This window comes from Lethenteron reissneri, chromosome 7 (genome assembly GCF_015708825.2).
Source record: "Lethenteron reissneri isolate LAM-NWPU_2019-01 chromosome 7, ASM1570882v1, whole genome shotgun sequence".
Classification (NCBI taxonomy): Eukaryota; Metazoa; Chordata; class Hyperoartia; order Petromyzontiformes; family Petromyzontidae; genus Lethenteron; species Lethenteron reissneri.
Genome location: NC_083785.1, coordinates 5,560,327 through 5,587,442, shown reverse-complemented (window position 1 = coordinate 5,587,442; position 27,116 = coordinate 5,560,327). Strand labels below are relative to the sequence as shown.

The 27,116-nt window shown below is 59.9% G+C and overlaps 2 protein-coding genes across 2 annotated transcripts in view; both read left to right on the top strand.

Annotated features, from left to right (window-relative positions):
• LOC133356554 (neurobeachin-like protein 1) overlaps nt 1-17,230 on the top strand; it is a 54,189-nt gene extending 36,959 nt beyond the window's left edge. The window contains 30 exon segments of the mRNA XM_061574130.1: nt 254-737; nt 1,061-1,239; nt 1,955-2,114; nt 2,542-2,679; nt 2,781-3,125; nt 3,127-3,381; nt 3,878-4,027; nt 4,684-4,841; nt 5,332-5,456; nt 5,591-5,714; nt 5,854-6,005; nt 6,179-6,312; nt 6,812-6,919; nt 7,207-7,302; nt 7,699-7,823; nt 8,578-8,718; nt 8,825-8,955; nt 9,242-9,351; nt 9,632-9,749; nt 9,884-9,981; nt 10,253-10,369; nt 10,672-10,761; nt 10,878-10,987; nt 11,246-11,418; nt 11,901-11,995; nt 12,232-12,348; nt 13,307-13,468; nt 13,790-13,938; nt 14,205-14,337; nt 14,539-17,230. Of these exon segments, the coding sequence (XP_061430114.1) occupies nt 254-737; nt 1,061-1,239; nt 1,955-2,114; nt 2,542-2,679; nt 2,781-3,125; nt 3,127-3,381; nt 3,878-4,027; nt 4,684-4,841; nt 5,332-5,456; nt 5,591-5,714; nt 5,854-6,005; nt 6,179-6,312; nt 6,812-6,919; nt 7,207-7,302; nt 7,699-7,823; nt 8,578-8,718; nt 8,825-8,955; nt 9,242-9,351; nt 9,632-9,749; nt 9,884-9,981; nt 10,253-10,369; nt 10,672-10,761; nt 10,878-10,987; nt 11,246-11,418; nt 11,901-11,995; nt 12,232-12,348; nt 13,307-13,468; nt 13,790-13,938; nt 14,205-14,337; nt 14,539-14,628 (4,567 nt within the window). The 3' untranslated portion in view covers nt 14,629-17,230.
• Nucleotides 17,231-18,927: 1,697 nt separating this feature from the next.
• LOC133357071 (CD63 antigen-like) lies at nt 18,928-26,560 on the top strand. Its single transcript, XM_061574845.1, has 8 exons — nt 18,928-19,289; nt 20,384-20,495; nt 23,276-23,455; nt 23,566-23,640; nt 24,592-24,684; nt 25,004-25,189; nt 25,647-25,730; nt 26,186-26,560. The coding sequence occupies exons 2-8, from the start codon at nt 20,430-20,432 to the stop codon at nt 26,306-26,308; spliced, it is 807 nt and encodes a 268-aa protein (XP_061430829.1). The 5' UTR covers nt 18,928-19,289; nt 20,384-20,429; the 3' UTR covers nt 26,309-26,560.
• Nucleotides 26,561-27,116: the final 556 nt, after the last annotated feature.

The window sequence follows — 27,116 nt, the reverse complement described above, 5'->3', positions numbered from 1 at the left end:
TGATGATTGAACACGGAGGGGTAGTTGAGCGAGATGAGAGGGGAGAAGTAGGAGAGTGCGTGGAGGGGAGTCGAGCAAGGTTAGAGGGGAGAGCTAGGCAGGGGTGATTCTGTAGGATCTGAAGGCAGTGGTGCCATCTTGAAATTGATCCGGAATTCGATCGATCTGTGATTGGCTTGGGAAGCAACAAAACAAACCTTAACCCCTTTTCGCAAATGGCGAACGAGACTGAATTGCGCGCGTGCCATCCCAGGAACGGCCAGGCGGAGGAAGCATCGGAGCCACTGGGCCGGCAAGCGGGCGACCCCGGGGAGGCCTACGACTTTCCGACGCGCGCGCGCTGCCAGGGCTCGTTCAGCTTCAACAACGGCATCGTCCTGGGTGGCGGGGACGGAGCGGCGGGCGCCAGCGACGGAGAGAGCGACAGCCTCGCCTCGCTCTCCTACCAGCCCCACACGCCCTTCCGCGACTCGCCCTTCGACCTGACCCTGGACAGCCCCCTGCCGGAGGGGGCGTGCACGCACGGGGCCCCTCCGGGCTCCAGGGGGTCCTTTGGGGTGGGCGCCCCAGCCGCGGGGGGCGGCGGCGGCGGTTCGGGGAGCGTGCCGAGCACCCCGTCCCCGCTCGACACGTGGAAGCCGTTCCCCGGATCCGTGAGCCGCCAGGAGTCGTCGCTATCGGACGCCTTCGATGAGAGCCTCCTGAACGAGGAGTTCTTCTCCCATGTGGAGCAATCGGTGGGTGAGGTGTGAGGGGTGAGGTGTGGGTGAGGGTAATGGACGAGGTGTCGGTGGAGTGGAGGTGGATTGCACTTTTTAAGGAATAGCGCATAGCGTTGCTCCTACTCTTAGCAATCGAATGTACAGGCGGTGCAACTGCAGGCTCGAAGAACCAGTTGCTGGAATCTCTAGAGGAAGAGAACTGGAAAGGGGGGGATGGGGGCCTGAATTAATTCCTCGACACCAGGGCCGATGTCAACTTCGCCACACCACCGTCTTTCGCCCCCTAACCTTCAACGGCGTCCACTGAGCGGCACGCGTGACCCCTGCCTCCCCCGCAGGTCCCCGTGGAGGAGGACCTGTGCGACCTGCTGGTGAGCGTGCTCTTCTCCGCCATGTGGCACGGCGTGGAGGGCTCGGACGAGTCGGCGTGGCGCGAGCGCGGCCAGGTGTTCACGGCGCTCACCAAGCTGGGCTCCCGCTGCCTGCTGCTGCGTCCACCCAGCCACATCAAGCGCTGGTGAGACCCTCGGCGATCCCCTCCCCAGCTCCCGCGACCCCCCCACAACCCCCCCCCCCCCCACGACCCCCCCGTGACCCCCCGCGCAAGCGGGTGGAGGCTCGGGCCAGCCGGCCGGGCGGCAGAGTGCTCCAACCCAACTTTCGCCCAGTTGCTGGTCCACCCACCTTGTGGTCAATGGGGTCCAACTGGAGAGACTGGGAATGTGGAGTTTGCGCCGCTGGCTCGGGGCCACTACCAATAGGCGAGCGGGAAGTGTCGTGGTTGGCGGGCTGCGCTATGCGCCGGGAAAGCCCAGTTCCTATCCTGGCACATATCTGAACCGGCCCTTGGTCTGCCCGAGGTCGACACAGCCTTAAGTGAGTACCTTGTGCGATGACAAAGGTGTGTGGTGCTGGTCATAACACGCCATCGTGCGGCGTGCCCACCTTAATAGATGCTCGCTTAACAGCACGTCTATATGGCTATACGTGGCATCTTTGTCTTTTTCCGATTGCCTGCCTATGTGTTTGGGTGTGTTTCGGTACGTGTGTATACGTATATATGTGTGTTGGTCTGTGTACCTAAGATGTTACGCGATTCAATGCCTGTGTGTCTGAGCCATGCGTGTCTGCGTCTTTCAGTGTCTGGCTATATATTTGTCAAACTGTGCACATGCGTGCGTGAACGTGCGTGCGTGCATGCACACGCGTCTGACTTGTGCGTCTGACCACAGCCTGCTGGAGCTCATGCTGGAGGCGTGCGTGTCGGACGTGCGCGACGCCGCGCTCGCCTCGCTGCCGGGGCTCGCCGACAACGCCCTGCGGCTGCTGCGCCTCGTGCAGGACCTCCTCATCACCGAGGGCCAGGCCTGCCCCGAGTTCTGGAGCCTCAAGGTACGTGGGGAGATGGGGAACCGCACCCTGCTGCTGCTGCTGCTCTTGCTGCGCGAACACCTTGCTCACTGATCCGTTAGTGTGTGTGTGTGCGTGTAGATGTGTGTGGCGAAGCGGTACGGAAGTGTAGCGGTTGGCGCGCTGCGCTATGAACCCGGTGACCAGAGTTCGATTCCCGCTCATGGCCAACACCAGTGACGATGATTTGAACCGGTCCTGTGCCTCCTCTAGGTCGACTCAGCCTCAATTGAGTACCTGGTGCAGTGTGTAAACATCGCCACGAGGGAGACAAAGGTAGCCGGGGCGTGGTGCTGGCCACCCACCCCCTTCAGTGCTGATCCTGCCTTCACAGGTGCTACTCGCTAACAGCACTTGTCCAACAGTCTGTTGAAGGCGACATGTGGGATCTTCGTCTATGTCGTTGTAGGTGATGGAGGGGCTGGTGACGCTGCTGGACACGCTGAGCGCACGGCAGGCCTCGCTGGGCACGCCGCTTGACCTCTCCGAGACGACGCACATCAGCCAGCGCCTCCTGCTGGGCTTCATCGCACACAGCGACACGCAGGTGCGTCGGAACGGAGAGGCCGTGCACGGCCGTGCGCCGTGTTGACCGGGGTTGCCCGCCCGGGCCTGCGTTGCGGAGTAACGCGGTTGTGCCGTCTGCAGGTGTGCGCCACCGCTGCCGCTAAGCTGCACACGCTGCTGCAGACGCGGCCGCTGTCGGGCCGCGAGGAGGCCGGCTACCTGCTAGGCCGCCTGGACGACGCCCTGAGCCGCTCGGCGCCGGAGCACGGGGCCCGCCACCGGGCAGCGTTCGACACCCACCCGTCTGTCGGCGAGGAACAAACATCTTCCGCAGTGGCAGATCGCACCGTTGACCCGAACCAGCTGACGCGGCAGGAGGCCGGGCAGCCGCCGTCTCGGCCTGGGACCCAGGACCCTGCCCATCCCCCGGACCGGCCGGCGGGCCGCAACGCGCCGGACCCGCAAACGGAGCGCTTGGCAGAGGAAGGGCACCGGTGCCACCGGTGCGACGGAGGCACCGGTGCCCGCACCGGGTCAGTGCGGCGGCGGTGGCGGCGGCGGGCCCGTGGCAGACTCCTTCGTGGTGCCCATGCTGCACGCTCTGCTGGAGCGTTGTCACAAGCTGCTGGCGCTGGCGGAACACCTACCAGGCCTGCCGGCGCCCAACGGCAGCCCCACGTGCCTGGACGACTTCCAGGTCTACTGCCGCTCGACTGAGTGGCGGCTCTTCGTGGACATCGTGGTACGTGTGGTGGTGGTGGTGGTGGTGGGCGCAGGGGGCGGCTGCATCGTGGCAGTGGCGTAAGCACTCGGCCAGGTCACCGCGACGTGGAAACACAATGTAAACATTGTAGACTATCAGGGACATGATACCCATCTATCGCTATTTTATCTCTCCGGATTGTCATTGCCCCTTTTTTCTTATATTTGTGAAATAACAAACTCTTATTTCTCGTGTAACGGGACAGCATGTGCTTTATGAGCACGATAGATTTTAAGATTGCAATGGTTATAAGACTTGTGGCTTGTTGACAGCGTTAAAGAACTTTTAACCAACTTTTATTCGCCCTTGAAGTACAGCAAAGCACAAAAGCAATACTGATATCGCGAAGACGTCACGCCAGTAACGTTCGCGTACCCACGCGTCGCATTCTAAACTAATCGCGTCGCCGTCGCGAGCCGTGCGTGGCCGGTCATCACCGGCGCTGTCCCCGCGGTGTCGTGCGGCGCCTCCGCAGGTGCTGCCGCTGATGAACCAGTTTGAGATGGAGCGCTTCGCCAAGGGCCACGACCGCATGAGCTGCTTCTGGAACTCGTGCTTCGACGCGCTCATGGGCTCTTCGTGCCGGCGCGACCGCCTCCGCAACGAGAGCCAGCGCAAGTTCCAGGTTCCCCGAACTCCCCGCCCCCCGCCGCCACCACCTTCGCCTTCTCTACCCACGTCCTCACGGCGTTGTTGTGCGATAAACATGCACTGCGAGCGAATCGCCTGTTGTGCGGATATTAGCCAATCAAAAAAAGGCAGGGTGTTTCACAGGACGCTATTCTAACTTACTCGATCTGTTGATCGCTTGCACATGAATCGACACAGTGATTAACCCTAAACGTATCGAGGCTCTAATGTGGTTGTCGGATCGACTGAGTAGAATCAATACAATAGACACCTCGATTCGGGGTCCACAAGACCATATATGGGCAGAGAAACGCCCCTACGGGCAACGCCTACTTTTTTCTCATCACCACTGATTGGTGATCAGTGGTGTCCGGTTTTAGTGGATTACAGCACCTTTTGCTTTGTTTGTTTATAATTGAGTGAATTTTTTTACAGTGGGCACGTAATTGGGGGTGTTTCCTGCGTAGTAGCTAAGTGCTGTACGACCACGGCTTGAAATTCTCATGACGGAATCCTCTTGGTCGTGTCCACGAATCGCGATCGTGACGCCGTCATAATTTTCGGCGCTTCCGCGGCCAGCAAATCGTAGTTGACCCCTGGGCGTTGACCCCTGGGCGTCGCCCCCCCCCCCCGCCCCATGGCCGCGTGCAGGACCAGGTGATGGAGCCGTTCCGCCGGCGCACGCGCGGGGAGAGCGCGCGCTTCAACAGCTCGCTCAAAACGCAGGCGGCACAGCTGACCGCGTCGCTGCGCCAGTGGCGCCTCACCCGGCGCTACCTCTCGAGCGAGCGCGGACCCTGGGCCGACCCGTGAGTCTCATATCCTCCACCCCCCTCCGCCCCCCACCCCCCACCCCCCACCTTGCCAGCCAGGGCTGCCAGGAGAATCGCACTGCTGTCGATTCTACGCTTCACAACGAAGGTCGACATTGTTTAAGAACGAGCTGTGCCCTACAAGAGTAACACAAGGTAGTCACGGAGATTATAACTAACAAAATAAATAAGCAGGCAATTCGCCTCATTTCCATGTCTATTTCTCCACGTTTTTTTTCCACACATCCCATCATCCATAATTTCAGAGAGGTCCTTTCCAATAAGCATCTCGTATTCCACCAGCAATGGTTCAAACAAGCCCGACCGCTGATGAGACACTGAATGTGTTAAACCAATGCTGCTCGAAAAGCATCACTCCCAGAAGGCCATGGAGCCCATAAGGACACGCTCGCTTTACAGACCTCACATCGACTATTGATAAAAGTACGATGATGACCGTGACGATGATGTTTGTTTGCTCACGCAGGGAGGCTTCCCCGATCCACTGGAGGCTGGCGAGCGCGGAGACCGACTCTGACATGCGCCTCAAGCTGGAGCCCAACCTCTCGTTCCGGACGCACCGCGAGTCCAGCGCGCTGAGGGATAACCACGGTGCGGTGGCGCGGCGTGGGGCGCGGTGCCGTGGCTGCACGGGGGCGAGGGCGGGTGCCGAGAGCGGTGGCCGACCGTGAACGGGGTTCATTCGCGTGCTGACCTTGCTTCCTGTGTCCCCCGCGACGACGCAGGCGCCCAGCAGGTGTCCGTGCCGGCAGACAGCCTCTCCCTCGTGGTCGTGAAGGAAGCCAAGGTAGACGAGGTGGACGAGGACAAGCTGGAGGACGAGGAGGAGATCGCCCCCGTCGCCCCGCTGTGAGCACCGCCCCCCGCCCCCCACCAGCACGCTCGGCGTTCGACGGCACGGTGCGCGGCGTTCGCGTCGACTCGGCGGTCGACCGATCGTCTCGTTGTTTTATCGCAGTGTCCTGCGCCGCCTCCCGCCCCCCGCCAGTGGAACCGGCGAGGGCGAGCAGAGCCAGAAGGAGAAGTTGGTGCTGGCCGAGGAGTGCCAGCTCATCAAGATGGTGGACGCCGTGCCCGGGCGACTGGAGCTCACGACGCACCACGTCTACTTCTACGACCTGTCCGGCGACAAGGAGGAAGGTGCGAGCGGGAGGGAGCGCTGACGGTGCTCGTCACTGTAGCAGCACTTGTACCAACAGTCTCTGTTGGCTGCCCGTCTTTGTGTATGTGGGTGTACGTGTGCCCTTCTCTAGTCCTGACCTGCCACCCCCTGATGAACGAATGAACGAATGAGTGTTCATGTGCTGCCCCAGGCATGGGGTTGGACTTCAAGTGCCCGCTGTGGCAGCTGCGGGAGGTTCACCTCCGCCGGTACAACCTGCGGCGCTCGGCACTCGAGATCTTCTTCATCGACCAGACCAGCTACTTCCTCAACTTCACCAAGGAGGTGCGTGCCTGTGTGTATGTGTACACGTGTGTGGCACGGCGTGTGTGAATGCAGGTGGTGGATCTGCCAGTCATCTCGGTCAACTGATAACACCGTGACCTATTGCGAGCAAACTTTTGACACTTCACAAAGCCTCAAAGTGCACCTTGGCCTGGCACAAACACGTTCCGCTGTGTTCTGTTTAAATAGGTGGGAGGTGTTTGCGTCTGTGTAAAGTATGTGTGTGTGTGACGGTATATAAATTGTAGCTTGTACTATGGTATGATCTACACGAGTACGTGGGAGACAAAAGTAGCCAGATGTGCATGGTGTGTATCACACCACCCAGCTTCATGTATGGAATGATTTCCGAAGGCTGTGACCTTTAAAGGTCACGGCCTCGAAGTCATCCTGCAGCGGTTAGTATCGCATAACTCGGCTGCTTGGGTCCAACGGTGCACTCATGAAGGCGCGTCTGACACTGGCGATGGTGATTATGATGGTGATTGTGGCACTGTAGGTCAGGAACCGGGTGTACAGCCGGATCGTGGGTCTCCGCCCCCCAAACCTTGTCTACTACGGCTCACGCTCCCCGCAGGAGCTGCTCAAGGCCTCGGGGATAACGCAGGTAGCGTCGCCGCGTCGCGCCACTGCAACCCGAGGCTGCTCGCGGAGAAAGCGTCTCACCTCTCGTCTCTTGCCCCTGCGACTGTTTGTTGTTTTTGTTGTCAGCCTGCAACATGTCACGTTCTGAGGCCACTCGGTCAAGTTGGCAAATGCCTCGAAGCAGCAGCAGCTTCTCAGAGTGTTTGTCCGTCTCCCTTCCTCCCTCCCCTCCCCTCCCCTCCCTCCCTCCCTCCCCTCCACCCACCTGCCCGCCACCCCCTTCCCGTGCTCCGTGCTCATGTCCGGTAGAAATGGGTGAACCGGGAGATCTCAAACTTCGAGTACCTGATGAAGTTGAACACAATCGCTGGGCGCACCTACAACGACCTGGCGCAGTACCCCGTGGTACGTACGTGCGCTCGGGCTAGGCCCCGCACATGCTCCCATATGCACACACGCACACCCATACACACACTCTCATAGGAGGTTCCTCATCATTATCATTCTCGTCATCAATTGTGAATGATCCATTGCTGCGTGAAGGCCTCCCCACGTCGCCTCACCGTCATTCCGTGCCTGGCCACCTTTCTCCCCCCAGTGCTGATGTTTACACAGCACACCAGGTAATGACAGTCGCTCTTTGTTTTGTTCTCATTCACAAAGCTTCATGTCGGGACAGCCTAGGACACAGCAGAGGAAAATCACAGCTGTTTAATTTTTGGGAATTTGTGTCTTTATTTACGCAGAGACTGTGTCTGCGTTTGTGAATGTGTGCATGTATGCGTGCGCGTGTCTTTGCAGTTCCCCTGGGTGCTCAGCGACTACACGTCCGACGAGCTGGACCTGAGCAACCCGGGGGTGTTCCGCGACCTCTCCAAGCCCATCGGCATCGTGAGCGAGCGCAACGCCAAGGAGGTCAAGGACAGGTGAGTGGCGCTCCGCCACCCCGGCGCCCGCTCGGCCTCGCGGGGAGCCCCGCGCGCGACGGAGTCGGTCGTGGGGACGGGAATGGGAGGTTTAGGCTCGGTCGTCGGGTCGAGCTGCAGAGTCGCGACCGGCGTTGTCTTGCGTCTAACTAGTGCCCCCTGCTCATTCCCGATTCCTCGCGGCCCATTTTGGCCGCTTCTCTCCCAGTCCCCAATACCGAGTGTGTGCTACCAATCTCCGCGGGGACTCGGCCCTCTGCGTTTTTATTATTTTGTAATCCCGGCACTGAGCGACGTCCGGCGAGCCACGCAGATCGGCTTGACGGTCTGTGTTCTCAATCGCTGACCGACCTTCTCATCGCTGACCCACTTTCTCAATCGCTGACCCACGTTCTCAATCGCTGACCCACGTTCTCAATCGCTGACCCACATTCTCAATCGCTGACCCACATTCTCAATCGCTGACCCACATTCTCAATCGCTGACCCACGTTCTCAATCGCTGACCCACATTCTCAATCGCTGACCCACATTCTCAATCGCTGACCCACTTTCTCAATCGCTGATCCACTTTCTCAATCGCTGACCCACATTCTCAATCGCTGACCCACGTTCTCAATCGCTGACCCACATTCTCAATCGCTGACCCACATTCTCAATCGCTGACCCACTTTCTCAATCGCTGATCCACTTTCTCAATCGCTGACCGGCGTTCTCATTCGGCGGTCCGCGTTCTCGCTGTCCACGTGTCTCAGGTACGAGAACTTTGAGGACACGACGGGCACGACGGGGAAGTTCCATTACGGCACCCACTACTCGAACGCGGCGGGTGTGATGCACTACATGATCCGCGTGGAGCCACTCACCACGCTCCACATCCAGCTGCAGAGCGGCAGGTGCGTAGCGCGCTCGCCACGGCGCCCACGCGTTTCAACCCCCACTCATTCACACGCTCACCACGGCGCTCGCTCACTACTCCCACCTTGTGATTATTGTCCCCAGGTTCGACTGCGCCGACCGGCAGTTCCACTCCATCCCGGCGACGTGGCAGGCGCTCATGGACAGCCCCAATGACGTCAAGGAGCTCATCCCAGAGTTCTTCTACTTCCCCGAGTTCCTGGAGAACCAGAACGGTGCGTCGCCGGATTTAACGCTTTCCAACCACGGTTAAAAGTGTTTGTGCGTTAGCTCCGTCCGCCCGTTTGTCCGGGGTCACAATAACTCTCGTAACGATGATCCAAGAGGGAGGTACTTTTGTGTAAGGCTGTGTCGCTATTAGGATATCGCCCTCAAGCAAACCGGCCATAAACTTACCCACAACTTGGGAGACAAAATCGTTACGTAGTTATCGTGTTGGCACGGGACACGGAAGCGAGTTTTGTCATGAACGCCGGTCGTTTTGCCCGTGGCCTTGTGCAGGCTTTAACCTGGGGACGCTGCAGATGTCCCGTGAGACGGTGAACAACGTCGTGCTGCCGCGCTGGGCCAAGTCTCCCGACGACTTCATCCGCAAGCACCGCGCCGCGCTGGTGAGTGTGGCCCTGCGTGACGCCGTGGATGACCGTGCGTGGGAGGGTGGTGATGTTGGTAGGAGGGCGGCAATGGCGGTGGGAGAGTGGCGGTGACTGGAGGGCGACGACGACGATGTCTCAACTCTTAAACATTACACATTTTTCAGTGCTGTTTATTGCTGGCCACATGGCATCGCGGCCCCTCGCTCAGCAGCGGTATAAATACATAATAAAGCCCACCGTGGCATTGCCGAGTGGCTGTGAGAGAACGGAGCGCGCGTGCGGTGGTGCCCCACAGGAGTCGGAGTTTGTGTCGGCCCACCTGCACGAGTGGATCGACCTGATCTTCGGCTATAAGCAGCGGGGCCCGGCGGCCGTGGAGGCCCACAATGTCTTCTACTACTGCACCTACGAAGGTGAGTCCCAGGCCTCCTGGCAAACCGCGCTCGTCGGCGAGCACCGTCGTCGTCGTCGTCAATGGCCGAGGGAGGTGAGCGGCGAGGTGTGGGTGGCGCGCGGTGTCTGAGCAGAGCGCGGTGTCGTGCTGCAGGCGCCGTGGATGTCGACGCCATCGAGAACGAGATGGAGCGCAAGGCGGTGGAGGGGATGATCAGCAACTTCGGGCAGACGCCGTGCCAGCTGCTCAAGGCACGCACGCACGCGCGCGTACATGCACGGGCACGGCCCGCACAATCACGCAGGCATGCACACTCGCACACACAGGTGCACACCAATACACACAACCACACAGCTGAACGCATATGTACACACATTGATACACACATGAACACACAGTCGCACGTAGAGGTGCGCACACACACAGTCTTAACCTTAAGTAAAACTCAAATATATATTTTGTGGTTGCCCAAATCCTGACGTCACGTTTGCTGTGCCGCGTTTTCCATGCCGCCTCCACCAGGAGCCGCACCCGTCGCGTCTGTCGGCCGTGTCGGCGCTCCGAGCCCTCTCACGCACAGACACCTTCACCATGAATCTCTTCCTCAACACTTCCGAGCTCAAGACGTTCTTTGAAGAGGTGCCGTCACCCTCGCGCCAAACACATCCCACCCCCACCCAGGGCCCCCCCCCAACTCCTCCCCTTTGAGCTGAGATTAAGATGAAAGAGCTGTAGACCGGAGAGTTTAGCTTCATTTGATGCCAGAGATAAACAAGAGAGAAATGAGAGTCCAGGAGACAAGAGATTAGTCTGTTCTGTGTCTGTTCTCGTATTTGTTCCTTGGTGCTGCGTGCCCTGTATCCGTGTGCCTTTTCCCCTGTTCCTGTGTCCCCGTGTCCTCACGTGCCCATGTCTCCGTGTCCCCCCCGTGCCGCCTGCAGGGCATCAGCGATGACATTCCCATCGTGAAGGCCGTGGTGCCGAGGAATCAGCCTCGCTCCTTCATCTCGCAGGGCGGCCTCGAGACACTGGTGGGTGCCACCCTCGGGGCCGCATCCGCTCCCCACGCACTCGGCAATCACTCGCTGCGACAGCGACGAGTTTTGTTGTGTGCCAAAGTGTGCGCGTGTGTGTGTGCGCTGTTCAGGTGACGGTGAGTGCCAACAGCCTGGTGGGCGCGCACGGCTGGCTCCCCTACAACAAGAACATCTCCAATTACTTCACCTTCTCACGGGACCCTTCGGTCGCAAGCATCAAGTACGTCCTCTCCTTGTCCCCGTCCTGTGTCCCATGTGTCCTCATGTCCCTTGTGTCTCTTGTGTTCACTCTGTCTTACGGCCACCAGATCCCATATGCCCCCTTTGCCATTCCAGTCTCTCATGTGCCACGTGTCCACCATGCCCCATGTGCTCACATGAGCAATGATTGAACGCTTGGTAGTTTTGTTAAATGGTTACAGAAGATGTTTACGTGTGTGTGCGTGTTTGTCCGTTGCACACGCCGTTTCTCTCACAGGACCCAGCGCTACATCACGGGCCCGCTGGCGCCCGGCCTGGAGGCGTCGTGCCGGCTGTATGCCGTCTCTCTGGACGGCAAGCTGCTGTTCAGCGCCGGCAACTGGGACAACAGCGTCCGCGCCACGTCGCTGGGCAAGGCGCGGCCCGTGGCGCACTACACCCGCCACATCGGTACGAAACCTCGCGACGCCGCTGGCGGCGGCGGGTTCACGCGTCCGCCAGTTCTTCCTCCTCGCCGCTTCGTGCCCGCTTCGCAAAGGGGTGTTATTGGTAGAGGCGGTCAGCTGACCAGCCACAATTCCTTCCTGTGTATTGGCTCAAGTCGGGGCAGGAGAGTTTTCAAATACGTTTGACATCATCGAACACCCCGATCACTTGCTACGAGCGAGCGCACTGAAATCAGAAGCACGGCTTTGTGGTCAGGTTGAAATACATTCCCACCCTAGTACTAGATTGGTGCGGCTCACGTGATCGCAGTGACAGATGAATGTCGCTCGCGTGTGGCCGAGGACAATGCGACGTCAGGTTTTCCCTGTAATTCCATCGATGGTTCCGTCCCGTTGTAACCGTGCCTCTGGTCCACCTCTGTCAGCCGGTGTCGGCGCCGTCGAGCCCGCGGTCTTTCTTGTCGTTTTGCCGCCCGCGGCGCGCAGACATCGTGACGTGCCTGGCGCTGGACGGTTGCGGCATCCACCTGGTGACGGGCTCGCGGGACACCACGTGCATGGTGTGGCAGCTCCTCTACCAGGTGCCCGCCACGCGTGCGCGCCATGTCACAGCTCTTCCAACTGAGCTGCGCGCGGCCGTGCGCCGGCCTCGTCCATCTGTCACGGTCGCTCGTGTGAACGAGGCTCGTCCTGGCCCCTCGAGTTCTAACCCGGTGAAGCACGATAAACTTGAAATTCGATTTGAAATGCATATTCTTGTCTGTCTACTACATAGGGAATCTTTTTCCCCGTGTGCGTGCACATGTATGTGCTGCAGGGTGGGATATGCGTGGGGTTGATACCCAAGCCGCTGCAGGTGCTGTACGGCCACACAGCGGAGGTGCTGTGCGTGGCCATCAGCACCGAGCTCGACATGGCTGTCTCGGGCGCCAAGGTGAGACACACGCAACATCGACAACATCAACAACAACAGCTGCCGGTTGCTGAAGATGGCACCACAGCGCTTGTGTTAGGCTAGGTGCTTGGCAGGAGATCACGGGACAGGCCCAGGTGTGTGGGGTAAATAGCTGACCGCTGCACCACCTGTGTTTCAGCACCTATGTTCTAACACCTGTGTTCCAGCACCTGTGTTCCAGCACCTGTGTTCCAGCACCTGTGTTCCAGCACCTGTGTTCCCCACTGCCACCTTGCTGGGTGTTAACTGTCCGGTGCCCTAGAAGGCAGGGGTGGCTTAGGCAAGCACCATTCCTCTGCTCTCCTTTGTCCGACTCGATTGGCTTCCCGTCTACTACCGCTGTTTATGCAAATTCCTCGCCGTCGTTTACCAATCGCTCCATGCTCCAGCCCCGTCCTATCTCGCTTCTATTATTTATCACTTCACTGAACCATTTTTCGTTTCTCTCTTATGACTGATCTTCTTTCATTAGCCTATCCCTCTTACTTCCTGTCCTTGTCCGTAAAACATTAACCATCCTCCCCCTTCCTTACCTCGCCCCTCCCTTTCCCTGTCATCACCCTCCCTTGCCATCCATTCCCCTCCCCAATTCTCAAATCCCATCCCTTTTCCCCATCAGCCAATAACTAATGTACCATTTCTAATTATTTTAAAGTGCTTTGACAAAGTCGCTATGTTAAATCCTCGATTAGATAACACTGCGACACAACGCAGCATGAAGCAACGGAGGCCCATCACCAACAACAACAACAATACGGAGCCCCAGGGGCAGCTGGGCAGCCAGGGCAGCACCAACGTGCCCCAGGGCATCCTCTGCTGGCCGGGTCCCTTCTTCATCACGTCATTGCTACTCAGCAGCGCGGGGTGTGCGCCGGTCATCTTCCCGGACTGTTCACCGGCGCCCGCCCGCTCACGTGTGTGTGTGTGCGCGCGCCAGGACGGCATGGTGATGGTGCACACGGTGCAGCGCGGCCAGTACATGCGCTGCCTGCGCCCGCCGTGTGAGAGCTCCCTGCCGCTGTCCGTGCCGGCGCTCGCGCTCTCCTGCGAGGGCCACGTCGTCGTGTACAGCACGCTGGAGGCCAAGGCCAGCCTCAAGGTGAGCGGCCCTCCCCGTGCCCAACCACGCTCGCCACCCTCTCACCACACTAATATCTGCCACGCTCACCACGCTCGCCACACTCGCCACGCACACCACGCACACCACGCACACCACGCACGCCACGCTCGCCACGCGCACCACGCGCACCACGCTCGCCACGCACACCACGCTCGCCACGCACACCACGCACACCACACACGCCACGCTCGCCACGCTCGCCACGCGCACCACGCGCAGCAATCTGTACGCCGCGGCGTAGAGGGCGCTCTTTCGAAGGCAAGCCTGCCTCGTTGACTCGTGCGATGGCTGCGTGTGCAGGACAAGCACACGCTGCACGTGTACTCTGTGAACGGGCGGCACCTCGCCTCCCAGGGCCTGTACGAGCAGCTCACCGACCTGTGCGTCGCAGGGGAGCACGTGGTGCTGGGCAGCATGCAGTGCAACCTGTCCATACGGCACCTGCACAGGTACCCGCACGCTCGCTCGCACACCTGTGTGGGTGCAACAGGCTCGCCCGTGAGGGTAGGTCGTGGTGGCAGACATGTGCTCACCCGCATGGGATAACCGTTATGGGTGGCGCAGGCCCTCTCCTGCAAAATCCACTACCTTTCCCCTCGCCTTGCGATTCATCTCTTCCCATGTCCCCACCACGCCCCCACTTCCCCGTGCTCCCCGTTCCTCCCCGTGCTCCCCTCCATTCCGCCCCGTTCCCCTACCTCCCCCGTGGTGGCAGCCTGGAGGAGGTGACGTCGCTGGCGATGCGCGTGCCCGTGCACTGCGTCTCCGTCACGAAGGAGTGCAGCCACGTGCTCGTCGGCCTGGCCGACGGCAAGCTCATCTTCGTGGGCGTCGGGCGGGCACCCGAGGTACGCGCACGCACGTAGTCGCACACGTACCTATTCGCTCGCGCGCCCACACACTCGCACAGCCGCTCACTCGCACACAGCCACGCACGCGGACTGCTGCTGTTGTTGCCAAGGCCCCACATTCCTCATTGCAAACGGCAACGTAAGCACGCACTAAGCGTGCCTTCCCACGCATGTGTGTGCGCGCGTGCGCTGTCACAGATCCGATCGGGGCAGCTGCGCAAGCTGTGGGGCAGCACCAAGAGGATGAGTCAAGTGTCGGCCGGGGAGACGCGGTACAACCCGTCGTGAACACGCTCCCCACCCCCTCCCGGCCAACGCCGCCCATCATCGCCCCGCGGTTACGGACCCTCCGTCCGCAATGCCGCCACCGCGTGCGTGCAAGGCTTGTGTGTCTGCGTGTCTGTCTGTTGGTTGCCTGTGTTTGGAGGTTGCTGGCCGGGTGGCCGGGTGGCCGGGTTGGTGTGTGCTCGACAGCTGATCGGCTGCGTTCGATGCACAGGAAGGAGGATTTCTATCGTAATGGTTACATTTTGCACTTGTGGAAGGGGAGCGTGGAGACGTTGTAAACTCGCGTTCCAAGGAGCGGAGCGCCCCATTGTCCGGGCTCGCTCGTCTCGTCTCTGAACGATTTTTTCCCCGCCACGGATTCGCTGTCATGCAGCGGTAATCACGGAGCGGGCCCCGGTTCTGGCCCTCGCCGAACACAACGGAGGAAGGTGGCGAGACGATCGGGGCCGCGTCACAGTTTTGCTGCGCGCGACACAAATGCACTGGGATTTACACTGTAGAGGCGCCTATCACTTTCAAGTGTAATTATTATTTTTAATTGTTTCGATCCGGTTTTAAATGCAGTGAGGGCGAAGGGTTCCGCTCGCCCACCGGGTATTTTCCGCGCACGCACACACACACACATACCCTGTCACTCTGAGCAAGACGCGGCGCTCGCGCCCGGCCCGGGGGATGGAGCTGCCCGTAGCTCCGTGCCCGCCAAGGCCGCCCTCTTCCCACCGAACCTCAGCGCCGCCTCCCGGGCGAGGCCGAGCGAGCGGGTGTGGGCGTGTCGAGCCGCGGTGCGCAATGGGCCACCGACGCCGGGCGGCACGAGGCTGTGCTTGTCGCCTCCACGGCTGCAGTAATGTTCCGTGGGGGGCGGGGGCCGTTTGTCGGACGCTGCGGCTGCCGATGTTATCCTAGCCGAGGGCATTTCCGAGCAAGCGCGTGCCGGGTTCGGGACGGGCGCGGGAGCGGTTGCGCGGCACCACAGTGACACCGGGGCCGCGCCGGGTGGGCGCGCTCTCGAGCGGGGGCGCCGGGGTTTGCCGCCCGTGCCGTGCCCCTCCCCCGCGCGTCCCGTCCGCTTCTGGAACGTCGGCCCCTCCCGGCCGTGCGGCCACGGTCACCGCTCCCATTATCCGAGGTTGCGGATGGAAGCCGTGCTCGCGACAAAATTAACAATGGTGTTCTCGAGGCCTTGCGCGCGGGAGCACCGCGCATCCTCGCTCTTGATGACCCGGTCATTGAAAAGAGCCACAAATAATTCACCCCCGTGCTACGTAATCGGTGGATACGTTTGTCACCCTATTGTGCATATGATTTGCATTGTCCACGTTTCAGTTAATCCCGAGCCCTGCCTGCCCCCCCCCCATCACCCCGGGTGATGGAGAGTGGACCGCACCGTTGTTGTCGCGACGGGCGAGGAGAGCGCCGCTGGAGGACGCGGGAAGTGGGACGGACACCAGTCGCGTCGCCGCCGTTAATGTGAAGGGGACAGAGTGGAGCGACGGGGAACGGCAACGGGGGAGGATGCTACAGCGAGCTCGTCGCTTCCCCATGCGTGCGCAGCAAGGACCAATTATATCGACGCGGTGTGCGTGTGTGCGCGCGCGTGCGTGTGCGGTGTGCGTGTGTGTCGACGGCGGTTCGAGGGCACAGAAGGCATCGCCAGCTAATGTGGGGAGCCGCTCTGTCCGCATCATCGCAGCTTCGGTTTAGAAGTCCACGAGTGGGATGGGGATGGGACCAGCAGGTTTTGGAGGTCACAAGGCGTCGATTGTGCAAATGCCGCCGGATCTGGCAAAAAGGGAAACGATGGATGGGCGCGGTGGTGGCGATGGCATCACCGGGCTTTTCCGTGGTGACCTTTCCAACGTAACCCCCGCGTGGGTTTTCGCGGTTGCTCCACGCAGCTCTGCTACGTGTCTCCGGGTTGCGCCACCGTACGCCGATCAGCACGATGGACGCGTGGAGCGAACCGCCGGACATCGTGACGAGCAATGCGTGGCACAAACCGAAAAAGTGCCGGAGAACCTCTTCTTTAACTCGGGTGCCTCATCCATACCGAAAAACAGCCTCTCAAGGGGGGCGGGGGGGGGCACATGCAGAGCAGAGGCGGGGGGCGGGAGAGGGCGACACTTCTATTCACTGGAGAGGCTGGGACACCCCCCAGAATCGCTCTAGAATCGCCGCTGCCCTCTGCGTGCGCGTCTCCGCGTGCGGCGTGCGGCGTGTACCTTGATACCTCGCGTGTCCTCGCAAAGCGCCGAGAGTCGGACCAAAAACTTATTGTGGCCGGGCACCGTGGAAGAGGCTGGAGGAGCACTTTAAGGTGGCCGTGCCCTTTCAGGTCGGGTTGTGAGCGGCGAGTTGGCGTGCGTCGGGGTTTATTCACGGTCAGTCGAGGTGTCGGTGTGCAAGTGCGTGTGTGCGTGCTTCGAGGCGAATCAAGTTCAGGTGTTGTCTGCTGGGAGGCCGATGACTGCTTGGCCCGTCCTTATTTTATTTTCGTCCTGTACAATGAACTTGTAACGTTGGATTTTTTTTATTTCTAATGAACCTTGAATTTTATGTATATATTGAAATATCGCGGTTTTAATAAAGATCTCTATTCTGTACAGCGTAACAATGCGAGCCCCACGTGCCGTTCTTGAGATGCGTTTTCGTCGCCCGACGAGTGGGCATAGGCAGGGCACGGCCCGAGAGGGGACGGGAGGTGGAGACTCAAGGAGGAGTGGCAGCCAAAGGAGGGAATTCACGCTCCGAGGGTGCGTCTACCGCCGTGTCGCGATGGAGCGAAGAAATCCACACGTGGAGGTGCTGGGTGGACCGTGACGTGTGGCGATGGCTTGGGGAGGCCTTCATCCAGCAGTGGATGGATCGTGGCTCATGATGAAGACATCGCACCCACAGAGTGATTGTGGTGAATCTGTAGAGTGGGTGAGTGGTGTCTGTGTGTGTGCTGTGTTTAGTGCGAGTGGTGAGTTTGTCGAATGGGGGGAGTATTTACTAGAATAAGCCAAGAATGTCCTGTACGTGACGTCACTCCACATGAAGGCCACGCCCCGCGTGACGTCACTCCACATGAGGCCCACCCACCTCATTAATATTCATGAGTGAGTGGATTTTTACACGAACGCAGAGGAAGGTCGAGCCGAATTAAATAATTTATTACGCAAAGTCGCTTCAAATGACGTTTCTTTACAGAAAGTGACGGTAAAACATTAATCTACGCAGCACAGTGCTACATCCCTGCGTGACGTCACTGTTAAAGAGCCCCCCCCCCCCTCTTCATTAATGTTCATGCCCACGTGGAAATATACACTCACTCACAAGAATGTCGCGCACTCCACATGCCGCACCCCTCCCCTCATTAACAATCATGAGCGGGTGATGTCACTCCACATGCTGCACCCCTCCCTCATTAACAATCATGAGCGGGTGACGTCACTCCACATGCCGCACCCCTCCCCAATAACCCTTAGCGGGTGACGTCGCTCCACATGGGGCAACCCCCCCTCATTAATAATCATGAGCTGAACAATTTTTCTATTGAATATTTCAGATTTACTGCAATTTACACCCGTCCTTGGACGGGCAAACAAGCTCGTTGTTTTATAATGGGTGAGTGGTGTGGCGTGTGTGCAATGTGGTGAGCAGTGTTTGAGTTGTAGTGTGTGTGGTGAGGGTCTCGAGTGAGTGGTGCAGATGGTGTATTTTGATAACTTGTGGTTAATGTGGTGAGCGGTGAGCTCGTAGGCCGGATGAAGAGTGGTGGGTGAGTGAGTGGTGAGCTAGGAGGCTTGGTGAATGGGTGAGTGGTGAGCTTAGAGGCTGGATGAATGGTGAGTGGGTGAGTGGTGAGCTCGGAGGCTGGATGAATGGTGAGTGGGTGAGTGGTGAGCAGTCGGCTGGATGAATGGTGAGTGGGTGAGTGGTGAGCTTGGAGGCTGGACGAATGGTGAGTGGGTGAGTGGTGAGCTCGGAGGCTGGATGAATGGTGAGTGGGTGAGTAGTGAGCTTGGAGGCTGGATGAAGAGTGGTGGGTGAGTAGTGAGCTTGGAGGCTGGATGAATGGTGAGTGGGTGAGTGGTGAGCTTGGAGGCTGGATGAAGAGTGAGTGGGTGAGTGGTGAGCTTGGAGGCTGGATGAATGGTGAGTGGGTGAGTGGTGAGCTCGGAGGCTGGATGAATGGTGAGTGGGTGAGTGGTGAGCTTGGAGGCTGGATGAAGAGTGAGTGGGTGAGTGGTGAGCTTGGAGGCTGGATGAATGGTGAGTGGGTGAGTGGTGAGCTTGGAGGCTGGATGAAGAGTGAGTGGGTGAGTGGTGAGCTTGGAGGCTGGATGAATGGTGAGTGGGTGAGTGGTGAGCTTGGAGGCTGGATGAATGGTGAGTGGGTAAGTGGTGAGCTCGGAGGCTGGGCGTGCGGTGAGCGTGGTGCGCGAGTGACCACCTCCACCGCCCAGCATCTCGGCCGCCAATCCCAGAGTTCGCAGCGCGTGAGACGGCGGCGATCGAGGCCCCGGGGTCATCGGGGCTGGACCAGCCACAGGGCCCCAGGCACCGCCCAGTCGCCACCCCAGTCACCACCCCGCCCTCACCCCGGGACAGACCGAGACGCGGCTTGCCGGGGTCCGGCGTGGACGCGAGGGACTGCGACTCGGCGCCGTGGCCACGTGAGTCTCGCGCTGTTCGTTCGCCACGTGACGATTGCGTGCACGAAGGGATGAATGTTTTTTTCTTATTTTAAACGAAGGAACGAGCCGATACGTGATTTGAAACAATTGACGAGGGAGCTGATGAATGAGTGGATGCACAAGCGGTTGGATGAGTTTAGGAGCGGATGAATGATTGATGAGCTGAGAAACGAGCGAATGAACGAGTGAATGAGTCGTTCTCGCTCACTGTATTTCGGTTTTAAAGTGCAACTTCCAGCTTCGTGATATGCTGCCCGTGATTGTTGTGTTGTGGTGTTGGTGTGTATACTGTTATGGGGTTGTAGTGTGTGGCTGTGTTTTTGCACGGTGGTGCTGTGGATGCTGTGTTACGTATGTTGTGTCAAGGTGTTGTTGAGTATCGTTGTAGCTGCGCTGTGTTGTTGTGGAGCTTGCTGCGTCGGTATTGTGGTGGTGTTGTGTGCGTTGTGTTATCGTGCTGGTGTGTGTGTGTTGGTATTGTGGTGAAGAGTTCTAATCGTGGCATTGTACGCTGTGGTGTTGTGGTCGAGGGCTGTTGACATAATTTTTGATAATTTGAACATGAGAACACTGTTACAGTCCTGACCCTGACCCGGCCTGAACCTTAACCCTGACCCAGCCCAAACCCTGACCCAGCCCTGACCCAGCCCTAACCCTGACCCAGCCCTAACCCTGACCCAGCCCTGACCCTGACCCAGCCCAAAGCCTGACCCAGCCCTGACCCTGACCCAGCCCTAACCCTGACCCAGCCCTGACCCTGAACCAGCCCTAACACTAATTCTGACATAACCCTGACCCAGCCCAAACCCTGAACCAGCCCTAACACTAACTCTGACATAAACCTGACCCAGCCCAACCCTGAACCAGCCCTAACACTCACTCTGACATAACCCTGACCCAGCCGTAACCCTAGCGCTGACCCTGGCCCCACCACAACTATGACCCTGACCGTGAGCCCGACTTGAACTCTAACGGTGACGTTGCGAGTGTCACGTGAGAAGGCCGTGTGTGCTGCGGCCCTGGCTGCCGACCAGTGACGTGTGTATGTTGAACTTCTTTCGCACCGTACGTAGCCAACCGTGCTAATCGGAAGTGCGGTGGAAGCGACGAGGAGGCGCCATGGGTGTGGACGGGAGAGTTGCCGTGATCAAATACCTCGTCTTTGTCTTCAACCTCCTCTTCTGCGTGAGTTCACCCCCCCACCCCCCTCCCCGCAACACGCTCCGCGTGCTGTCCACGTGGAATCCTCGACAGCTCTTGCCGTGCCGGTCCGCTGCTGGCGGAAAACCTCCCCACGCCGCGCCGATCGAAGATGTTGTTTGGCCATACTTCTCCACGCTGGTTGCTGGCCAGTGCGGGTTGGTGAGGTGCGTCGGTTCAGATTGTCACTCGCCACCGATGTTACCGCCGTGGCCGCGAGTCAAACTCGGGCCGCACCGAGCGGCGCGTGGACGAATGGCCACTGCAAGCCACGTGGCCGTCAAGAGGCGTGGGGCGACGGGAGAGTGGCTCCATCGTCCAGCCGCGGCGATGGAAGAGGAACCACCGATCACGCAGTCGCAATTGGGGAACATCTCGCGCCCGTGAGTGGCGGCGCAGTGGCAGCAGCCGCAGCCGTGACCGCGGCCGCCGTCACGCGGCGCGGACTCCGCGTGCGGCTCGCCCACGCGCAGCGCACGTGGCCTTGTTTACTGCGCGTGCGTGTGAGTGTGTGTGAGTGTGCGCGTGTGTGAGTGTGAGTGCGTGTGTGTGAGTGTGCGTGTGTGTGAGTGTGCGTGAGTGTGTGAGAGTGTGCGTGTGTGTGAGTGTGCGTGAGTGTGTGTGTGAGTGCGTGTGTGCGTGTGAGAGTGTGCGTGAGTGTGTGAGAGTGTGAGTGTGTGTGAGTGTGCGTGAGTGTGAGTGCGTGTGTGCGAGTGTGTGAGTGTGTGCGTGCGTGTGTGTGCGTGAATGTGTGAGAGTGTGCGTGTGTGTGTGAGAGTGTGTGTGTGTGCGTGCGTGAGTTTGCGTGCGTGTGTGTGTGGGCGTGTGCGTGAGTGTGTGTGTGAGTGCGTGTGTGCGAGTGTGCGTGTGTGTGTGAGAGTGTGTGTGTGAGAGTGTGTGTGTGTGCGCGTGTGCGTGAGAGTGTGCGTGTGTATGCGCGTGTGTGAGTGTGCGTGAGAGTGTGTGCGTGTGAGTGTGTGTGTGAGTGTGTGTGTGAGTGCGTGTGTGCTAGTGTGCGTGTGTGTGTGAGAGTGTGTGTGTGAGAGGGTGTGTGTGTGCGCGTGTGCGTGAGAGTGTGCGTGTGTATGCGCGTATGTGAGTGTGCGTGAGAGTATGTGCGTGTGAGTGTGCGTGCGTGTGTGAGTGTGCGTGTGTGTGCGTGCGTGTGTGTGTGTGGTCCGCATGAGTATGTTCCGTGTGTGTGTCTTCCTAGTGTGAGTGTGTGTGTCGTGCGTCTGTGCGTATGTTCCGTGTGTGTGTGTTGCGCGCTTGCGTGAGTGTGTGGGTGTGTTCCTTGTGAGTGTGTATGTTCCGTGTGTGAGTGTGTGGGTGTGTTCTGTGTGTGTATGTTCCGTGTGTGAGTGTGTGTGTATGTTCCGTGTGGTTGTGGTTTTGGCTCGAGTTATATTTAGGGGATTTTTTCTGCTCAAACGCCCCAACTCCACGCCCAGTGGGGAGAGGGGAGGGGGACGCAGCGGCTCGAGCGAGCGCAGCCTCCTGGGATGTTTGAGAGCCCAACAACAATAACAACAACAACATATGTACGTGTGTCCCCGAGTCTGTCGTCCCTCCTCGATCAGCAAGGTGTAGAAAGTTATCGATGAGTCGTCCCGTGAAGGGACTGCACCGAGCAATGAGCCGCAGCCAAGTGCCATGGACACGGCTGCTCTCTCCTGCTCCCTTGCACACGGGGGACACATTGAGCCCAGTCCTCACACCTAGAGCCGGACCGAGCCAGACCCCAAACCCTGACCCTGACTCTAACCCAGTGATGCTATCCCCCAACCATGACCCTAACCCAGACCCTAAACTTCACCAGGACCCGAGCTCGATCCCACACCCAAACCCCGTGTCCACCTCTGACAGTAACACGATCCCACACCCAAACCCCGTGTCCACCTCTGACAGTAACACGATCCCACACCCAAACCCCGTGTCCACCTCTGACTGTAACACGATCCCACACCCAAACCACGTGTCCACCTCTGACTGTAACACGATCCCACACCCAAACCACGTGTCCACCTCTGACAGTAACACGATCCCACACCCAAACCCCGTGTCCACCTCTGACTGTAACACGATCCCACACCCAAACCCCGTGTCCACCTCTGACTGTAACACGATCCCACACCCAAACCCCGTGTCCACCTCTGACTGTAACACGATCCCACACCCAAACCCCGTGTCCATCTCTGACTGTAACACGATCCCACACCCAAACCCCGTGTCCATCTCTGACTGTAACACGATCCCACACCCAAACCCCGTGTCCACCTCTGACTGTAACACGATCCTACACCCAAACCCCGTGTCCACCTCTGACTGTAACACGATCCTACACCCAAACCCCGTGTCCACCTCTGACTGTAACACGATCCCACACCCAAACCCCGTGTCCACCTCTGACTGTAACACGATCCCACACCCAAACCCCGTGTCCACCTCTGACTGTAACACGATCCCACACCCAAACCCCGTGTCCACCTCTGACTGTAACACGATCCCACACCCAAACCCCGTGTCCATCTCTGACTGTAACACGATCCCACACCCAAACCCCGTGTCCACCTCTGACTGTAACACGATCCTACACCCAAACCCCGCCGCATGCCACGAGAATGTGGAACTTCCACCGCTGCCACGGGTTTCCCGCCCCAGCCTGTGCCTCGTCGCGCTGAGCGCCTCCTGACCCCCCCCCCCCCCCCCAGCTCTCCAGCCTGTGCCTCGTCGCGCTGAGCGCCTCCTGACCCCCCCCCCCCCAGCTCTCCAGCCTGTGCCTCGTCGCGCTCGGGGCTCTGATGCTGAGCGACTCGCACGCCCTCCTCAGCGACGCGGCGACCGTGGCCTCGCTCTGCGTCATGGCCCTGGGCCTCGTCGTCTTCCTCGTCTCCTTCTTCGGCTGCTGCGGCGCGCAGCGCGAGAGCCACTGCATGGTGGCCACGGTGAGGCCCCCACCCCGACCCCCACTCGCGCCGCTCCGGTCGGAGCCGCTCGTCGTGCTGTGCGCTCCGCTGAGGCCTCGCGTGGCCGTCTCCGTCTCTGTGCGCCGCAGTTCTCCGCTCTGATGTTCCTCATCTTCTTCCTGGAGCTCGGGCTCGGAGTCACCGCCTACTTCTTCAGACACCAGGTGCCTGCCCTGCACGCTCACGCTGCCCCGAGCCAGTGGTGGGAATTACACATTCGTATGCCGGTTCCGGTCCATCCGTTAAACAAGCATTATTAACGCTTCTCGCTGTGCGGCGGCCCGCGGGGGTTTTGCGCCCTTAGCTGACGACCCCGGCAAGCCGAGTTAGATCCCTGGCTCTGGCTAACATCGGTGGCGAGTGAAATCTGAACCGGCCACGGACCTCCCTGAGGTCAACTGGACAAAGGTGGCTGGACGTGGTTCTGGCCACACCACCCCATTGTTGTGCTCGCAAACAGCGCTCGACCCTACAGTCTGTTAAAGGCTATCGGAGGATCTCGCATCCCTTTTCTACAAACCAGCGACCTGGCCACAAGTGACAGCCCAACGAAGCGGCTTGTCACGTGGACATTCATAGCAGCAGCCAAATTCTCCAAACGCGTGACGTTGATTCTGAATGTGGAGGGGAAAACCGGAGGACCCGGATAAAAATCCACGCGACAGCGTGGAGAGAGAGACACGCAAGCTCCAAAAATATACAGCAGCAGCAGGTGTCAGGGTCGGGATCGAGCCGCCCACGACCTCCTGCAGGCCAGGCGAGCGAGTGAACATCTCCTGGCCACCGTGGCGCCCACTGGCACATCAGAGCCATGGCAGTGCGGGTGGGGGGTGGCGATTCACCGAGCGGACCCAGAACCAGAAACCGTGAAACTCACGAAAAGGGCCGCGGGCGGGGTTCACCGAATCTTCCCCTTGCGTTACGTCGGCGGCACGGCGCGGCTCCCGCAGTGGAAAGACAACCCCCCGGCGCTACCCACACCGTGCCGGGTTGTCTCGGCACAGCCCCGGCGTGGTTCGGATATGCCGGTGGGAAAATACAAATTGGGTGTCTGCGAGCGGGGTGACGGGGCCGCGTCTCCGACGACGTGAATGACGACGCGTGTGGGGGTGCAGGTGCGTGAGTTGGTGGAGGTGAAGGTGTGGGAGCTGCTGGAGAAGCAGCCCGAGGCGACGGTGGACGATCTGCTGGGGAAGATGCAGACCCAGGTGAGAGCCACGGAGCCGCGGGCAGCGGCGCCACCGTCACGAGCCACGTGCTCTGTCCACTGCTGCATGAAAGCCTCCACATTACTATCGTCGTCGTCACAATGAGCCATTGTCTGTCAACTACCGCATGAAGGCCTCCCCCATGCCATCATTATCAACATCGAGAAGCACGTTCTACCCACTGCTGGCTTGAAACCTCTCCACGCCGTCATCACGAGCCGAGAGAAGCCGCGCTGGTTTTCATAGGCGCTCGCTGACAGCGCTTGTTCCGGCAGTCTGAGTGGGCTACACGGGGGGTCTTTGTCTGGTCTTCGTGCAGCTCAAGTGCTGCGGGGTCACCTCCTTCGACAACTGGTTCACCTCCAGCAACAGCAGCGGCAGCAGCAGCAGCGGCAGCAACAGCAGCAGCAGCGGCAGGGTCCCCGACAGCTGCTGCATCTACCCCCGGGAGCGTTGTGGAGCCCACGTGGATGCGAGCACCGCCTACACAGTGATCTACACCGAGGTGCGGCCGGGTCGCAACCGCTCGCCCCACCCCCCATGCCCGCTCGCCCACGTGCTCACCTGTGCACAAATCAGAAGGGTCACCTGGGCGCTTCCCCTGGGCGCTCACCTGGGCACTCGCTTGAGTGGCTCACCTGGGCGCCCACAGGAACGCGTTGTGTACTGTGTGTGTGTACTCCATGTGGTTGCGCTGCGTGTGTGCTGCGTGTGTACTGTGTGTGTGCTGCGTGTGTGCTGCGTGTGTGTGTGCTGCGTGTGTGCTGCGTGTGTGCTGCGTGCGTGTGTGCTGCGTGCGTGTGTGCTGCGTGTGTGCTGCGTGCTTGTTGTGCCGCGTGTGTGTACTCCAAGTGGTTGCACTGCGTGTGCTGCGTGCGTGTGTACTGTGTGTGTGCTGCGTGCGTGTGTGCTGCGTGTGTGCTGCGTGTGTGCTGCGTGCGTGTGTGCTGCGTGTGTGCCAGGGCTGCGTGTCCGTGGTGGAGTCGATCTTGCTCCAGAACGCGTTGCTCGTGGGCGGCGTTGCCCTCGGCCTGGCGCTCATCCAGGTGATGTTCATGATGGACGCTGATGATGACGATGGACGCTGATGATGATGGATGCTGATGATGACGGATACTAATGATGGATGATGATCGACGCTGCTGATTATGATGGATGTTAATGATGTTGGACGCTGCTGATGATGATGACGGATACTAATGATGGATGATGATGATGACGGATGATGACGGTGAAAGTGATTGCTTGTGCCCTGCCATGAAAGCCCAGAAGCACAGCATCGGAACTTCCCAAGGGACGGCAGTGGGGGAGGGGGGGGCCTGAGATGTGAATCTTTTAGACAGCGCCCCGCCTCCTGTGGGTATCCTGGGATAGATGCCACCACAGTCCCAGCTGTGAGATGAGCCGCTGGCCCGGCCAGACTCGATCATGAAATCTAAGACTTTCACAGCTTTGCTCCGCTTGGCTCTCATCAGCTCGCCCTCTGCCCTGCCTCCTGCAGATCATCAGCATCATCCTCGCCTGCTGCCTCATGAAGGGAATCCGCGACTTCCACAAATACGACGTCGCCGAATTGGAGCCATGGCCCGCCTCCAAGTGGGACCACGGGGTCACCCTCGAGTGACCCCCCCTCACCCCCCGCTGGGGTCACCCTCGAGTGACCCCCCCCGCCCCCCCCCCCCCCGCTGGGGTCACGGCCGCTCCTTCCATGGATGAGACCGGGTTTGGCGATTGAGTCTGTGGTTTGAATGCATCTGTGCGGCGCTATAAGTGTTACCCCCTCTGTATGCGTGCTGAGATGACCTCCCGAGGTCACGGGCAGCCTTCCCAGTGGAGCAGCAGCAGCAGCAGCGGCAGCAAGTAGCAAGCAGCAGCAGCAAGCAGCAGCAGCAGGCAACAGCAGCAGCAGCAGACAGCAGCAGCAGCAGGTAGCAGCAGCAGCAGGTAGCAGCAGCAGGCAGCAGCAGGCAGCAGCAGCAGGCAGCAGCAGCAAGCAGCAGCAGCAGCAGGCAGCAGCAGGCAGCAGCAGCAGCAAGCAGCAGCAGCAGCAGCAGCAGCAGGCGCAGGAGCAGCAGCCCCCTCCTGAGAAGCCCCCAGACCCCGGACGGACCCCAGCCGCGTCCGTCCGCCTCGGCGACCACCGGAAATATCTCCACCCCCGGCACACCGCATCCAGTATACGTCTCTCCCGCTACGGCCGCTTCTCCTCACGAACCTGACAACTCCCGTCGATGGGCAATCCGGCAAATATTCCGTGAGGGATGAATCCCTTGGGAAGCCGCGGTCCGTGCCCCGACGCGCCGCTCGCGGTCATCTCGTGGCGTGACCCCCTAGCGGTCGCGGGCGGCCGCGCTCGCACGGTTTCCTGGTCGCGCCGCGTCTTGTTCGGTGCGAAACGTCGGACATCGTACACCGCCGCACGCAGCACGACC